The sequence below is a fragment of the Nelumbo nucifera genome, chromosome 3, assembly GCF_055504915.1.
Source record: "Nelumbo nucifera cultivar China Antique chromosome 3, China Antique-T2T, whole genome shotgun sequence".
Taxonomy (NCBI): Eukaryota; Viridiplantae; Streptophyta; class Magnoliopsida; order Proteales; family Nelumbonaceae; genus Nelumbo; species Nelumbo nucifera.
Window position 1 is genome coordinate 52,532,437 of NC_142651.1, and position 15,974 is coordinate 52,548,410.

A 15,974-nucleotide genomic window follows, 5' to 3' on the forward strand; every position below is an offset into this window, starting at 1 on the left:
AGGCTTCAACATCAATCATTTTTCTACTTGTGGTGTAAGCAGGAACAATAGAGGACATGTAACACTGATTGACTGACTAAATTTACCAACTTTTATGTTTTGATTTAGCCATTTAAATTGTTATTTATGCTATTTCAAGAAATTGATATCTGACTCATCTTACGAATAAAAACTATAGCAGAGCTCTTTGTTTTACTATTTACATCTGGCCTTCGAACTGCCAGTTTAAAAACTTTATTTTCATACCCATACTTGGTTATCATTGCAGTTGCGGTGGCAGATGCCTCACTGTTGAATATACAAACAAGGTAGGAGAGGTTGCTAAAAAGCATGGGTTGAAGCTCCACATAGATGGAGCACGCATTTTTAATGCATCGACTGTAAGTGCAATTTCTTTATTTGAATTATAGCTTAGTAACTTATAACCTTGTTTAGCTTCTGTCTCTGTGACAGTTTCTTTTTATGCATTTTATGTAAATGTTGACATTGTTGTTGCCTTTGGGCTCATGCATTATGCATATTCAAGGAAGTTGTATATATTCCATCAAAAACATTTTTTGTCACGTGATGTGAGGTCAACTGGCACTAAATTTCCACATATCTTATTCCCCTTAAGTATTGCAATTAAATATTATATTTATTATGAGATGATGCCCTATTTGAGGATTAAGCTTTGGAAACTCTTCTGGTTGGAACTATCTTTGAAACTTACGCTCCAGTTCCACCTCCACTTCTCTATAGGCCTGCATGTTCTAAATTCAATATGCTTCATTTTGTTCCTTGTTGCCTTGATGGAATGTTGAAGGCATCTTATGCAAGTTGAAACTTTGCAATCTATCTCCTTGTCAAATCTCTAGAACTGATGACATGGTGGACCACTCTGCACTCTCTAGCTTTTTATTGGATGACATCTTGGGTCAAGCCTTGGAGAGGGTTCTTTGTGTTTCCTCTTAGCTTCTTCTTTGCGTCAGAAGAAATCATTTTAGACCTTATCAATTGAATGGCTCTTTTTTCCTCTAAATCCTTTTTGGCTTCATCAATTGAATGGCTCTTTTTTCCTCTAAATCCTTTTTTTGAAATCATTTTAGACCTTATCCTGGTTAGTTCCCTACCCCCGCCCACCACGCACATACAATCGTTTTAGAGATCTCTCTCCTCGCAAAATTATGGTCTAACCTAGGCAGATTGCCTCAGAAATCAAGTATTTATGACACTCTTAAAGTCCGTCTCAAACCAAAAGCTTGTCCTTTATTTGTGGCATTGTTGGAGAAATATTCAATGTTATGCTTATTTATTGCCAGTTGGCACTGGAAGCCAGGAATTACTTTTTAACATTGCTCATTTTCTTTGAGTTTGTCTATTACCATTTTTTTTCTCTTTGAGTTTGTCTAATACCAATTTTTTCCCTTTGAGTTTGTACTTCGGAAATAGGCAAATTGATGGTATAGAGAGAGGACCACCGCTTGGAAAAATGGGGCAGTATCTGGATACAACTTTCTTTCCATGTTGTGAAGAAGGATAAATTGGTTTTAAGAAAAAGATTCTTGTGTCTTTAAGATAACATGATAATTGAGTCAACACTATCATCTTAAAAACTTTCTGTTCTATCTCTGGTATTCTTGGAATTGGAGTTTTTTTGCTTGAAAATCTGGATCGTTCAGATCTAGGTTGGTTTTCTTAGAAGAATCATCTAAGTATTCTCTTATCCTTTAGGGGGGTTTTACTCTTCATATTTCAGTATTTAGCTCTTCTTCAAGGCCTTGAGAAGACTGAGGACTTGGATGTATGGATATTGTTATTGAATGTGATTTAATTGGGCTTCCAGTTTGGAGGAATAGCTATGGACACTTTCTTCCATGAATCATATCCATAAATTGTCTGCTACAATGAACATTCGTTCTCCCTACTCCTAGGGAAGCAAGCAGATTAGCAGAACTCTTACCAGAAGATAGGTGGCTAGATCTTTCTTGTTTTCTTTTTCTTTTTTAGTGCCTTCTAAGAATGTTGAACAACTGGGTTAATTATCTTAATTGCATTTTTGGAACTCTTGGTCATAATGCTTGGGTTTCAGATAGAAAGTGCAGCTTGAAAATGACGGTGTGACATTGCACTTGTATTTAGAGTATGAATACAACAACCAAAAGCGTTACCAATGAAAAAAAATACAAGAAGCAAAAAGCATATGGGTTGTAGTAGGGATAAATGATTTGAGTGCCCATAATTTAACAATGAAAATGGCATTGGAGAGTGGAATGGTGGAACAGGATTCATAGAACTGACTTCATATAGCTGGGGTAAGGTTTAGAGTTGAGTAGAACAGCTTTCATATTGTTATAGGCTGTGCTTATTCTTCTCATTTTCGAGGCCTATGCTTTTCCATATTGTTTCTTTCTCTTGCTTTTCCCCCATTACCCCATGACAAACAACAAATGTTTTGGAATTTGAAAAAGGTGAGAAAAAGACATGGATTGCATACATGCCATGATACTTATATCCAATGCTTTGTCATTGATATTTTTAGGATGTTTAGAAAATTAATAAAATAATGTAAAATAGGCATAGTATATTGCTCTCAGTTGAAGAAAATAAATTCTGTTGCTTTTTATTTGAAGAATAATGTTGCATGTACTACTGTCTGATTTTCACATTATATGGCTACTTCAGTAATTTCTAACTTAAACAAATTGGCTTCCCAGGCACTTGGAGTTCCTGTTAGTAAGCTCGTACAAGCTGCTGATTCAGTTTCAGTATGACTTTCTTTAATTGCTCTTTTTGCAAGTTGACTCTTTTCTCTTCTTTTTTCTTTCTTCTTTCCTCTTTCCGTATTTTGTGATATCTTACTTAAGTTTACCTGATTGACATGCAATGTATACAACCCCTCTTGTGTAAACTCATAAAAATTCTATCATTGAAATATGCAGTTTTGTTCAATGGTTAATTTCTCCCCACTATGTTATAATGTGACCTGATTCCTTTTTCAAATTTATATCTTCATTGAATGTGCAAACCAGGTTTGTCTGTCTAAAGGTTTGGGAGCTCCAATTGGATCTGTCATTGTAGGATCAAAAAGCTTCATTGCCAAGGTATTGGTGATAATTTGCGGTAACTACCAGTAGGGGTGCAATTCAGGTTGGCCTGGATTAGCATTTTACTCTGCTTTGGGTTGGGCCCATTCAAAATTTGACAAAAAACCAACCTGAGCTTGCCCAAATTTCACCGCTAACTACCAGTGTTTTTTCTGCAATGAAATATTACTTGGTATTTGTCTCTGTTTTAGGCTAAGAGGCTCAGGAAGACCCTGGGTGGTGGGATGAGGCAGGTCGGTATTCTTTGTGCTGCTGCTTATGTTGCATTGCATGAAAATGTGGGTAAGCTTGAGGATGATCACAAGAAAACAAAAATTTTAGCAGGTCATTTCTATGTCCTTTAGGTTGCTTTTTGCTAGTTCTCACCCTAAATTTGTTATTCTTACTGAGAACGGTTCTCAATTTTGTATGAGGAAGTTCAAAACCTTTGTAGCAGGAATGATTTATGATTTGGATGTTTTTTGGCATTTTCATACTCATTTAAAGAGAATCTAATGCCTTCATCCGGGGAATCTTAATTTATCATATGCATATATACTCGTTCGTTTCCTATATCAATTTGTCTAATTCTCTGTGTTATCTTATCTTCCCATACCATGAAATTATTTAAATATTAAGTTCTGTGAAAAATACATTTGATACAAAGAGGTTTCCTAAATCTAATTGAGTCAAGTAGGAATCTCTTTAGATGACCCCACTCACATTTTGCCATGGGGGAAAGATCCTGTAACCCATAAACTAAGACAACAATGTCAGAAGATCTGATTCAAGTATTTGTTTCAAGAGGGAAATGTGGTGGCTGATATTATTAATATTTTTTGGCCACACCATTAGTTGTCAGTTATGGACTGATATCCTCCACTTCATATGGTGGATCATTTTGGATGAACGTGGGGAAGGGTTACTCTGCATGTTGTGTTGCCCGTGCATTTTCTGTATGCACTAAAAGAAAGGGGAACAGGGTTTCCCTAGATAGTTAAGTGAAAACCTTTGTCTTGAAGATGATTTAATGTCAATATGCTATCCAAAACCACTAGCCAAGCATAACTTCCACCCTTGGGGGAACAGGGTTTCCCTAGATACCTTTCGGTCCTGAAGTTTCTCCACTTGACCTTGACAAGGACTTGTAGAAGGATTTGACTGAGAATAGACCATTTCTAGATTCTTTCCACCATCTTGAATCTTTCTTTCCACCTGAGGCTCAGCAGATTGTGACTTTGCCAGTAGATATACACACTCTTGAATTTCCCAATCCAAGAGAGACCTCCTAAATTTTGACACCAAACTGCTCTACCTTGATTAATCTCAACTCTACAATTTTTGAATGATTTTTTTTAATACAAATAATATTTAATAATTTATAACCCAAATAAGTGGGTTGGCTAGTTTGCTAGCCAGATCATCAGAACTATAAAAAAAGTGTCCTGTATGGGAGTTCCCTCTCTTTAAGTGGGAGGGACGGGTGTAGGGGGAGGGGGTAGTTGCATAACTACCCCACTCTCTATTTAAGCTCTTTAAGGGGAAGCTAGAAGACTCTCTTTGGGGAAAATTGTCTCAAGAGATTCTTAAGAAAAGACAAGATAAAGAGAGAAAATTGTCCCAAGAGAGACCTTCCTATATATGTCTTCTGCTATGTATCCTTCTTTCTCTTTCTTTTATTTTCACTTTTGAAAAAGGAAATAAAGGGAAATAAACCATCTACGACCAGGTGCCTCTACTTGGTTGATTATGGTCCCTCTTTTAAGATAAACTTAGGGATTAAACCATCTACAGTCTAATTCTCAAGGGCTGATTATGGTTCCCTTCAAATGAAAATGAAGAACAAGAGGATAAAAACCATCTACAATCAAATATTCAATTTGATTGACTACGGTTCCCTTCTTGTACTAAAAAATCCAAAGGATTAAGGCTGTCTACAGTCAGCATTTCATTTGATTGACTACAGTTTATTGTGAAGAAAGGAGTGGGAAGGAAATCTTCTTTGTATCAAAAAGAAAAGAGAGAAATGTATTGTTGTAGAGTTTCTCAATTGTATTTTCTTTTTTTCTTCTCATTCTTGTACACTTGATGTAAAAGAAATGTAAATGAAAGGTTCTTTATAAGTACTCTATTGTTCTTTTCTTTTGTTCTATGCATTCATTTCTCTAAGTCAGAATGAAAAGGTGCTCTCTACTTTCTTGTGGAGACATAATTAAGGGGAACAATCCGTATGATTCCCTGAATGGGCCTTACCCAAAATAATAAAAACTCAATCACTTGATTGATTGAATTATGTTGCATGGGAATTTATTAAAATTTTCACACCAATAACAATGGAGCTATTCTTCATGCCCAACCTATGCATGCGAGGGCAAAGATCACACAGTTTTCCAATACCCAGCCAATCGTCCTCCCAAAATTTAATTGTTGAACCATCCCTAACTCTGAAGGAAACGAGATTATGAAAGAAGAATATTGAACTTTATTGTCTCATGAGAAAAAATGCTAGTTGAGCTATATATTTTGAGCTTAATCTGTAAAAACTACTTATGATCTACAATGTTCAATATTTTACTATGGTGCATTTTGTTGATTTTGACTTTCTGCAGATGGGATTAATCAGATCAAGGAACTAAGTATAGATATGTCTTCAATAGAGACAAATATTGTGAGTATCACTAGTTACTTGAGTATAAAATATAGTGTGGCATTGGTCTTTTGAATAGTACTAGACAGTTGAATCTAGGAAACTAGATTATATATTAGGTTAATAGCTGCCTCAACTGATTTGTTGTGTTTTTAGTTCATTTCATAGTCACAAAGACATAACCAAGATGCAATTCTGCTTTACTTAGAACCCTCAATTTGTACTTTGATAAAATCATCAATTTGTACTTTGAGATTCAGGTCTCATGCCCCCCTTATGATCATTAATAAAGCCGTTTTGTTTTTCTTCAAAAGAAAATTGGTATTTTGGATATCAAATCTGTAGCTATTCCATTAAATCTATCAGGCTTAGAAAGCTTTATCTTTCTCATTCTAGATCTTAGGATTTTCTTAGTATTGCATCTGTTTACCACCTTATAATGGGTTTATTAGTGTTATGCTATGAGAGTCGCTAGTAGAGCAAGTTTAAAACCTTATTTGGGTTATTACTTGAGTATGCTGTAGACTGTTAATTCCATGTATTTCTTATATTATTTGATTGCATCTGTTAATTACTTCATATAATGATTATGAAGTAAATATTTGCCTTTATTTATTGTATAAACAGATATTTTTTGATATATTGGAGGGCTCAAACGTCACAGTAGAGAAGCTTGTCCAGTTCCTGGAAAAACATGGTATACTTGTGATGCCAGCAAGCTCGTCCAGGTGTGTTTTCAATTGTGAACAGCCCTGGTTGTCATTGCCATGCTTAGTAATTGGTTGATGCAATTTGTAATGTCTTTAAATTGTGCAAAGCTTGAAAATTTAGGTGCTCCAGTTTGCATGGGCTACTTACCAAATGTAAGGAATAACCATTTGAAATAAGGTTGCCTTGTATTTGGCAGAAATGGAAATACAAGTTGGAGGATGATTTGTGAAATTGCTATTTTTTGGGATTTTCTGTTCAGATCCAAAATTTAGCTATGTGGAATCTGGACGGCAGCAGACCCTTCTCCATGTTTTCTGCCATTTTAGGTGTTTTCAAATTCTTTTTGTTGGGGGTCACCTAGAAACTACCAGTTTTCACTCCCATTTTTCATTCCTACTCCCCCCCCCCCCCCCCCCCCCCCCGATGCGATAGATCCTTTTGTTTTAATAAATAACAGAAATATATTCATTAAAGAAAATTAGGAAAGTACAAAAACGGAGAGGTAAACTCTCTTAACTCTTCCCAAACATAATACAAAAGAAAGGTAAATTACAACATAACCCAAAAAATATGATTCCTTCCCACTCCCTGTTTAGTCAACGCATCAGCAAAGCAATTTGCTTCTCTTTTAACCCAATTCAGATTCTTCTATTCCTTATGTGAGATAATACCTAAACTTCCTTTTTTCATTGATGTATCCCGCCACCCCATCTCCTCCTCCTTTTGAAGCCAGCTGATAACCAACTTTGAATCCCCTTTAGTTATCAGTTTAGATAAACTCAATTCCTTTGGCTTTCTGAACTCCTTCCATGACAATGAATCCTGATGCAGTACACCCCTTAGATATTGAAAATATTGCCGAAAGCTTTATTGAGAAAAGGGAGCATCCAAATTTTCATAAACTATATGAAAAGAGAAAGATGACTGAGGAAGGAAAAGTAGCTCATTAGTAGCCCAATAATCAAGCCAATGTAGCATTAGTTCATTCCAGTTTCTATTAGGTTGTTTAATATATTAGTTTTAGTTTTCTTTTTTATTTAAGAATTCATGTTAAAAGTTTGAGTTTTACTTTTTCTAAAGAAGTCAGTTTCCTATTGCACGTAACTTTCCTTTTTCTTTTTGGAGTCATATTGTAATTAACTCTTCCCTATTATAAAAGGGAGGGCTGGTAAAGCTTTTCAGAGTAGGATTGATATTTGAAATTAATTAATTTTTGGATTACTGTTTATGCTACAGAAATCTGTTAATAGAGTTAGGTAATCCTAGACTCTATCCCTTCATTACTCTTTTATCGAATGTAAGAGAGGATCCTGACACTCTAATTTTGTGGGTTAGACATTGTTTTACAAATTAGAAGCTGAATCTTACCTTTAATTTCTGGCCTAAGAAACTTGTTCCAGGAATTATTGGTGAGTTAATTAAAATACAGCATATCATTTGGTGTTGCACTACCTCAATCGATATCACATATCAGAGATTTGTTCTTCTTGGGAGCATTGATCTGTGGACTGTGCTGAAATCAAAATATGGAGTCAGATTAGAATTCAATTTCAAGGGAAGAATTTCAGAAATCTCAAGAAGAACTGATGTCACAGCTGACCTAAAAATTCGATATGCTCATACAGAAGTTTGCAAGAATTGTTCTTAATCTCCAAATAGCTGGACAATCACAACATGCAGGAGATGTTGTAAGTTTGGTCATATCCTACACCACCAGACCCAAGTCAGAGCACTCCTAGAAGAGGGACTTGGCCAGGAAGACTGTTTTGTGATCAGAACCTTACCAGCTTAATGATGACTTCAATGGACAGAATAGTCACGGCCAAAATAATCAACTCCAGAATACTCATTGGGTGACAGGGTTTAAACTCGATATTCCTGAGTTCAATGGAGTTCAAGAGACAGATGATGACCTGGATTGGACACTTGTTGTTGACAATCTCTTCAAGCTGTTCTTTATGTTAAGTTATTATTGTTTGGGTCATTTGTCATTTTCTTCATTGAGTCTATTATTTCCAACATTATTTAAAGGATTAAGTCTGTCGAGTCTACATTGTGAGTTGTTACGATCCATTTCTCCCGCATTAGTAGTATAAGATGCTAACGTGAGACTCAACTGGGATAGGGAGAGGAAGACTCCCGGAGATAAACCCCCACTGTTCGGCCTGATTTGGAGCTCAAATCAGAGATTGATAAGACTGTAAGTTGCATTCAGTTATCCCTGAGTTATATTTCTGGTTTTGGGGACTGTTGAAGTGTTCGAGACCCTTTTAAATTTATTCAGCTGTTCGGCTGTGGTTAACCTGATTTAACTCGGAGATTTCTGGGTTGTTTTTCTCACCCTATTGGACTGTCAAGTTGCTGCAACCTCTTTGGACTCAGTGGTGCAAGTTCTTCAGTTTAGTTGCTTCTTGGACCTATACAGACTGCTCCTGAGGTGGTTTTTACTTGGTGACAGTGGGGTATTCTTTGCTGCATACACAGTGCTCGTAAAAAGGTCTATTTAATTACTGCGGATTGTGTTTTGCTCTCTTTAGGGCACTTATTGTTGGGAACCTAGAATCCCTAACTAGAAAGGTACTCCAATCGGGTACATAGTGTTTGGAGGTCTGCTGGTTACCTCTTGAAGGCTGAATCAAGTCATCTTCTTCTTGAAAGAGTTGTTACCGAGCTTGGTTCTCACGGCTGTCGGGTGTGAGTTGGCCTTGTGAGTTGCTGTGTTTGAGGCCGATTTAACCCAATCTGAAGCATTTACATGATGGATTCCTCAGATATTGAGAGTAAGAATGTTGCTGAATATGGACATGCTTTGGGAACCCCAGCTGATTTTTTGTTGACTGTGACCACAATTAAACTGGATGGAACCAACTATCTGGCATGGTCACAATCTGTGAAAATTTATATATGTAGTAGAGGAAAGTGGGGTTTATCTCCGAGAGCAAGAAGGCTCCCCCAGAGGATGATCCCTCTTATGAGAAATGGATTCAAGAGAATTACACCGTTATTGGGTGGCTTGTGAATTCAATGCAGCCACAGATTAGTCAACATTATCTATGGATGAACTCAACAAAGGAAATCTGGGACAGTGTTGCAGAAACCTATTCCTAGAAACTAAATGTAGCCAGAGCCTATAAATTGAGAAGTGATGTGAAGAATTTAAGACAGGGGGAGAAATCCCTTGCGGTATACTTCTCAACCTTGAAGTCTTTGTGGCAAGAAATTGATCTAATAGAAGCTGTAACTTGGGACACTACCAATGATGCAGAAACCTATAGGAAATTAGTTGAAAGAAACAAGGTGTTTGAGTTCCTAACTGGACTAAACCCAAAATATGACATCACAAAACAAAATATTTTATCCAAGGAAAGTGTCTCATTGTCAGAAGCGTATGCTTTGGTCAGTAGTGAAGAAAGCAGAAGGCTGGTACAGGTTCAAGGGGTTGGCACTATTGATCACTTTGCAAATATGGGGGTTAAACCCAAAGGAGTTGTGGGGGCTCCTAGTTGCTCTGGAAAGAAAGAAGTTGTATGTGAATACTGCAAGAAGCCAAAGCACACCAAAGACAAGTGCTAGAAATTACATCCCGGTCTTGTTCCTATTCGGTTCCAGAAGAAACATGATAGTAGAAGGACAGGGAGTGCAAATGTAGCAACTGGTCCAGATACTGAAGTTGAGTTTGCCTGTGCACAGTTGGCGGCCATGAAAGTTGAGTATGAATAGTTTGGAAAGATGATCAGTCATCTCGAAGGTGTAACTTCATCTTCCAACCCTTCAAGAAGTTCAGCCACTTCTGCATTTGCTCACTCAGGTATAAGAGCTTCTGCTAATCATGCAACCGCTTCAAATAATCTTAAGACCCCTTGGATTGTCGACTCAGGTGCTTCTGATCAAATGACCAACCTTTCTACTTTGTTTGTTTCATATGATTTGCTTCCTGGCCGTGATAAAATCACCTTAGCCGATGGTTCTCTTGCCTCTATTTCTGGCAAGGGAACCGTCAAGGCTACAGATTCCTTACTCCTACCTAGATTAAATACAAATTTGTTATCAGTAAGTAGTTTAACCAAGTCATTAAATTGTTGTGTAACCTTCTTTCTTTCCCACTGCGTTTTTCAGGATCTAGAGTCTCGAAAGGTGATTGGGAGTGGCCATGAAGCGAATGGAATATACTTGCTCGATGCTCCGGGACAATGCTTTGATCAGCCTAGGAATGCTGCTTTTGGTTCTATTTCTTTAGAGTCTGCCAGTCGAATTATGTTGTGTCATTGTCGTTTGGGTCATTTGTCTTTTCTTGCTTTAAGTCATCTATTCCCTAAATTGTTCAAGGGAATTAGTGTGTCTAGTCTTCATTGTGAATTGTGTAAGTTATCAAAGCATTGTAGAAACAATTACCCTTTGAGCAATAAAAGATCTTCTTTTCCTTTTAATATTGTGCACTCTGATGTGTGGGGGCCTTACCACTTATCCTCTATGGGGGGCTACAGATACTTCATCTTGTTTATTGATGATTTTTCTCGGTTCACTTGGATATTCTTGATGAAATCTCGTGATGAAGTTCCAAGACTTGTGAGGCAATTTCATGAATTTGTTTTAACCCAATTTGATACCAGGATTAAAATTTTCAGATCTGACAATGCAAAAGAATATTTTGAGAAGAACTTATCCTCCTATCTCTCTGACATGGGGGTTATTCATCAAAGTTCTTGTTTTAGAACCCCTGAACAGAATGGAGTTGCTGAAAGGAAAAATAGGCATATTGTTGAAGTTGCAAGGAGCCTTTTGTTTGCCTCACATGTTCCTACAAGATTTTGGGGTGATGTTGTTCTCACTGCTACCTACCTCATAAACCGTATGCCATCCAGGGTTTTAGGGTTTAAATCCCCCTTCAGTCTTCTTCATCCGGACAAGGGTCTTTTTCCTATTCCTCTTCGTGTGTTTGGCTGCACCTGTTATGTACACATTCCAAGTGCCCAGAGACATAAATTTGAACCAAAAGCCCACAAGTGTATCTTCCTTGGTTATTCCCCTCACAGAAGGGTTATTGTTGTTTTGATCCAAAGACTGACACTCGGTATGTCTCAATGGATGTCACCTTTGATGAACTTTCTCCCTTTTATGGTTCCTCTCTAGAAGGACATTGTCCACAGGGGGAGAGTTTATCACAAGTGTTTGCTCTTCCTCATCAAGAGACTCAACTGGGACAGGGAGAGGAAGAGCAAACACTTGTGGTAAACTCTCCCCCTATGGACAATGTCCTTCCAGAGAGGAACCATAAAAGGGAGAAAGTTCATCAAAGGTGACATCCATTGAGACATATCGAGTGCCAGTCTTTGGATCAAAACAACAGTAAACCTTCTGTGTGGGGGAATAACTAAGGAAGATACACTTGTGGGCTTTTGGTTCAAACTTATGTCTCTGGGCACTTGGAATGTGTACATAACAGGTGCAGCCAAACACACGAAGAGGAATAGGAAAAAGGTCCTTGTCCGAAGCACCTGAGTTGATAATCCAAGGGGTCTTAAGATTACCTGAAGCGGTTGTATGATTAGTAGAAGCTCTTATACTTGATTGAGCAAATGCAGAAGTGGCTGAACTTCTTGAAGGGTTGGAAGATGAAGTTACACCTTCGAGATGACTGATCATCTTTCCAAACTTTTCATACTCAACTTTCATGACCGCTAAGTGTGCACAAGCAGACTCAACTTCAGTATCTGGACCAGTTGCTACATTTGCACTCCCTGTCCTTCTACTATCATGTTTCTTCTGGAATCGAATAGGAACAAGACCGGGATGTAATTTCTAGCACTTGTCTTTGGTGTGATTTGGCTTCTTGCAGTATTCACATACAACTTCTTTCTTTCCAGAGCAACTAGGAGCCCCCACAACTCCTTTGGGTTTAACTCCCATATTTGCAAAGTGATCAATAGTGCCAACCCCTTGAACCTGTACCAGCCTTCTGCTTTCTTCACTACTGACCAAAGCATACGCTTCTGACAATGAGACACTTTCCTTGGATAAAATATTTTGTTTTGTGTTGTCGTATTTTGGGTTTAGTCCAGTTAGGAACTCAAACACCTTGTTTCTTTCAACTAATTTCCTGTAGGTTTCTGCATCATTGGTAGTGTCCCATGTTACAGCTTCTATTAGATCAATTTCTTGCCACAAAGACTTCAAGGTTGAGAAGTATACCGCAAGGGATTTATCCCCCTGTCTTAAATTCTTCACATCACTTCTCAATTTATAGGCTCTGGCTACATTTAGTTTCTGGGAATAGGTTTCTGCAACACTGTCCCAGATTTCCTTTGCTGAGTTCATCCATAGATAATGTTGACTAATCTGTGGCTGCATTGAATTCACAAGTCACCCAATAACGGTGTAATTCTCTTGAATCCATTTCTCATAAGAGGGATCATCCTCTGGGGGAGCCTTCTTGCTCCCGGAGATAAACCCCACTTTCCTCTACTACATATATTAATTTTCACAGATTGTGACCATGCCAGATAGTTGGTTCCATCCAGTTTAACCGTGGTCACAGTCAACAAAGAATTAGCTGGGGTTCCCAAAGCATGTCCATATTGAGCAACATTCTTACTCTCAATATCTGAGGAGTCCATCATGTAAATGCTTCAAATTGGGTTAAATCGGCCTCAAACACAGCAACTCACAAGGCCAACTCACACCCGACAGCCGTGAGAACCAAGCTCGGTAACAACTCTTTCAAGAAGAAGATGACTTGATTCAGCCTTCAAGAGGTAACCAGCAGATCTCCAAACACTGTGTACCCGATTGGAGTACCTTTCAAGTTAGGGATTTTAGGTTCCCAACAATAAGTGCCCTAAAGAGAGCAAAACACAATCCGCAGTAATTAAAGAGGCCTTTTTACGAGCATTGTGTATGCAGCAGAGAATACCCCACTGTCACCAAGTAAGAACCACCTCAGGAGCAGTCCGTATAGGTCCAAGAAGCAACTAAACTGAAGAACTTGCACCACTGAGTCCAAAGAGGTTGCAGCAACTTGATAGTCCAACAGGGTGAGAAAAACAACCCAGAAATCTCCGAGTTAAATCAGGTTAACCATAGTCGAACAGCTGAACAAATTTAAAGGGGTCTCGAACACTTCAACAGTCCCCAAAACCAGAAATATAACCCAGGGATAACTAAATGCAACTTACAGTCTTATCAATCTCTGATTTGAGCTCCAAATCAGGCCGAACAGTCCTTCTCTCTGATTCTTCCTGGTCATCGAACCACTCTCCAAGTGATTAGAGTCTTGGGCACCCTCCAATGACCTCTAAGAATTAGGCGAACAAGTTGAAACTTCCAGCCCTAGAACTCCCTCATGTAGTCGGCTGGACAATACCCACATGAGAGCCACACCAAGTTCAGGCCTGCTCTGATACCATGTTGAAAAACAGCCCTTCGAAGTATGGGATTGTATAGGATTAGATGGAAAAATCAAAAGGAGTAAAACAACTGAAAAGATTGGTAGAAGATGAAGAGAGAGCTGGCGGCAAAGAGGGTTAGAGAATGAGAGGTTCAAACTAATCTCTCCCTCTAACACTCTAACACTATTTCATTAAGTTAATTTTTGAATAATTACAAGGGAGGCCCTTGGTTGGGCAAGAAATTACAAAAAACATAGCATAGAAGAGGATGGGCCCAGAATAAGGCCCATTACAGAAAAGAACATAAATGTAACATAGAATAACAGCCTATGGGCCATTCGGCCCATCTTCTCTACACCTCCCTCTGATAGCTAGCTTTTAGGGGTGAATTCTCCTAAGGCACGTATCAAATGGTATCAGAGCCTACAGCATACCTCCTAGTTGCAATTGTGCGATGTAGGTGGTGACATCGGTATTGCAGTATTCGGTCGGGACTAGGAGGACTAGTGCAAAGCCAACTTGCATGTGGAGCGTGGTAGAATGTTACGATCCATTTGTCCCACATTGGTAGTATGGGATTCTAATTTGAGATATCCCACATTGGTAGTATGAGATGCTGTTGTGGGGTATATATGTGCTTGGGTTCCCTCCCTCTAATAGCTAGCTTTTAGGGGTGAGTTCTCCTAAGGCACGTATCATGGGTCTTGTGAGTTCTTAAAGCATTGTAAGAACTCTTATCCTACAAGTAATAAAAGATATACTATTCCTTTTAATATTGTTCATTTTGATGTGTGGGGCCCTACCATTTTCCTTGTATAGGTGGCTATAAATATTTCATTCTATTTATTGACGATTTTCATGGTATACATGGATTTATCTTATGCGCTCTCGTGCTGAGGTGCCTAAACTTGTGAAGTTTCATGAATATGTACTCACCTAGTTTGATATCCGCATCAAAATATTTCGATCAGGTAATGCTAAGAAATATTTTGAGAAGGATCTTAACTTTTCTATTTTGAAAAGTTTGGGGTTGTTCATTATAGCTCTTGTGCCCATACTCTACAAAAAAAATGGAGTAGCGGAGAGGAAAAACAACACATTGTGGAAGTTGCAAGGAGTAGTCTTTTTGCTACCCATGTCTGTGAGATTTTGGGGTGATGAAGTTTTAACAACCATCTATCTTATTAACCATTTTCCTTCTCGAGTCTTGGGGTTTAAGTCTCGTTTTGGTGTCCTCTTTCTTTTTTGATATTTCTCCATTCCTCTACGTGTTATGTACACATTCCTAGTTCCAAGAGACACAAATTTGAACATAAGGCTCGGAAATTTACATATTCCTTATTTTAACACTTGATTTGTTTCTATTGATGTCACTTTTGCAGAGTTTGTTCCTTTTTATATTCATTCTTCTGAGGGGAAGCATTCTCTTGAACTGTTTACTTCACCCCTTCTGTTGCCAATTCTTGTTGAACCTTGTATTGAGTCCTCTATAGTTCCTTCTATTTCCATCGAGTGTGCTTCTTCTCCTTACTTTCCCAGTCCTAAGTCTGTAACTGAAGCCTTGGCCAAACCAGAGTGGAGGGGTGACATGAGAATTGACATAGAAGCACTTCATAAGAACAAAGAACATTGTTGACTTGCCTGTTGGTAAGGAACCTATTGGCTGTAAATGGGTTTACACCATCAAGTATCATGCTGATGGAACAATTAAGAGGTATAAGGCACGACTTGTTGTCAAGGGATATACCTAGGCATATGGGATAAGTTATATGTAGACCTTCTCTTCAGTAGCTAAAATGATTTCTGTAAGGGTTATTGTCTTTGGTAGTGAGTTGTCATTGGCCTTTTTATCAATTTGGGGTTAAGAATGCATTCTTGATTGGTGATCTAATTGAAGAAGTATATATGTCTCTTCCCCTTGGTATGTATGGTAAGGAGATGTAAGGCAAGGTATGCAAAATGAAGAAGTCACTTATGGCTTGAAGCAATCTCCACGTGCTTGGTTTGACAGGTTGAGGGCTGCTCTCGTTTGTTTGGATACACTCAAACCCAATTAGATCATATCCTCTTTGTTAAGAGGAGAGATACTTGGGTCACCTTTTTTATTGTTTATGTGGATGATATTGTTGTTACTAGTAGTGATACACAGGAAGTTACTGGTTTCAA

At 38.1% G+C, this 15,974-nt stretch overlaps 1 protein-coding gene across 6 annotated transcripts in view; it reads left to right on the top strand.

Moving 5' to 3' along the window:
* LOC104600884 (low-specificity L-threonine aldolase 1-like) overlaps positions 1-15,974 on the top strand; it is a 55,330-nt gene that overhangs the window by 24,846 nt on the left and 14,510 nt on the right. For 2 of the 6 annotated variants that reach the window (XM_010264033.3, XM_088899779.1), the window contains exons 4-9: positions 269-380; positions 2,697-2,747; positions 3,012-3,083; positions 3,278-3,410; positions 5,675-5,733; positions 6,340-6,440. In XM_010264033.3, coding sequence (XP_010262335.1) covers positions 269-380; positions 2,697-2,747; positions 3,012-3,083; positions 3,278-3,410; positions 5,675-5,733; positions 6,340-6,440 — 528 coding nt within the window. Of the gene's footprint in view, positions 1-256; positions 381-2,696; positions 2,748-3,011; positions 3,084-3,277; positions 3,411-5,674; positions 5,734-6,339; positions 6,441-15,974 lie in introns of all 6 variants that reach the window. The other 4 variants (XM_088899776.1, XM_088899777.1, XM_088899780.1 and 1 more) reach the window with 3 other exon arrangements.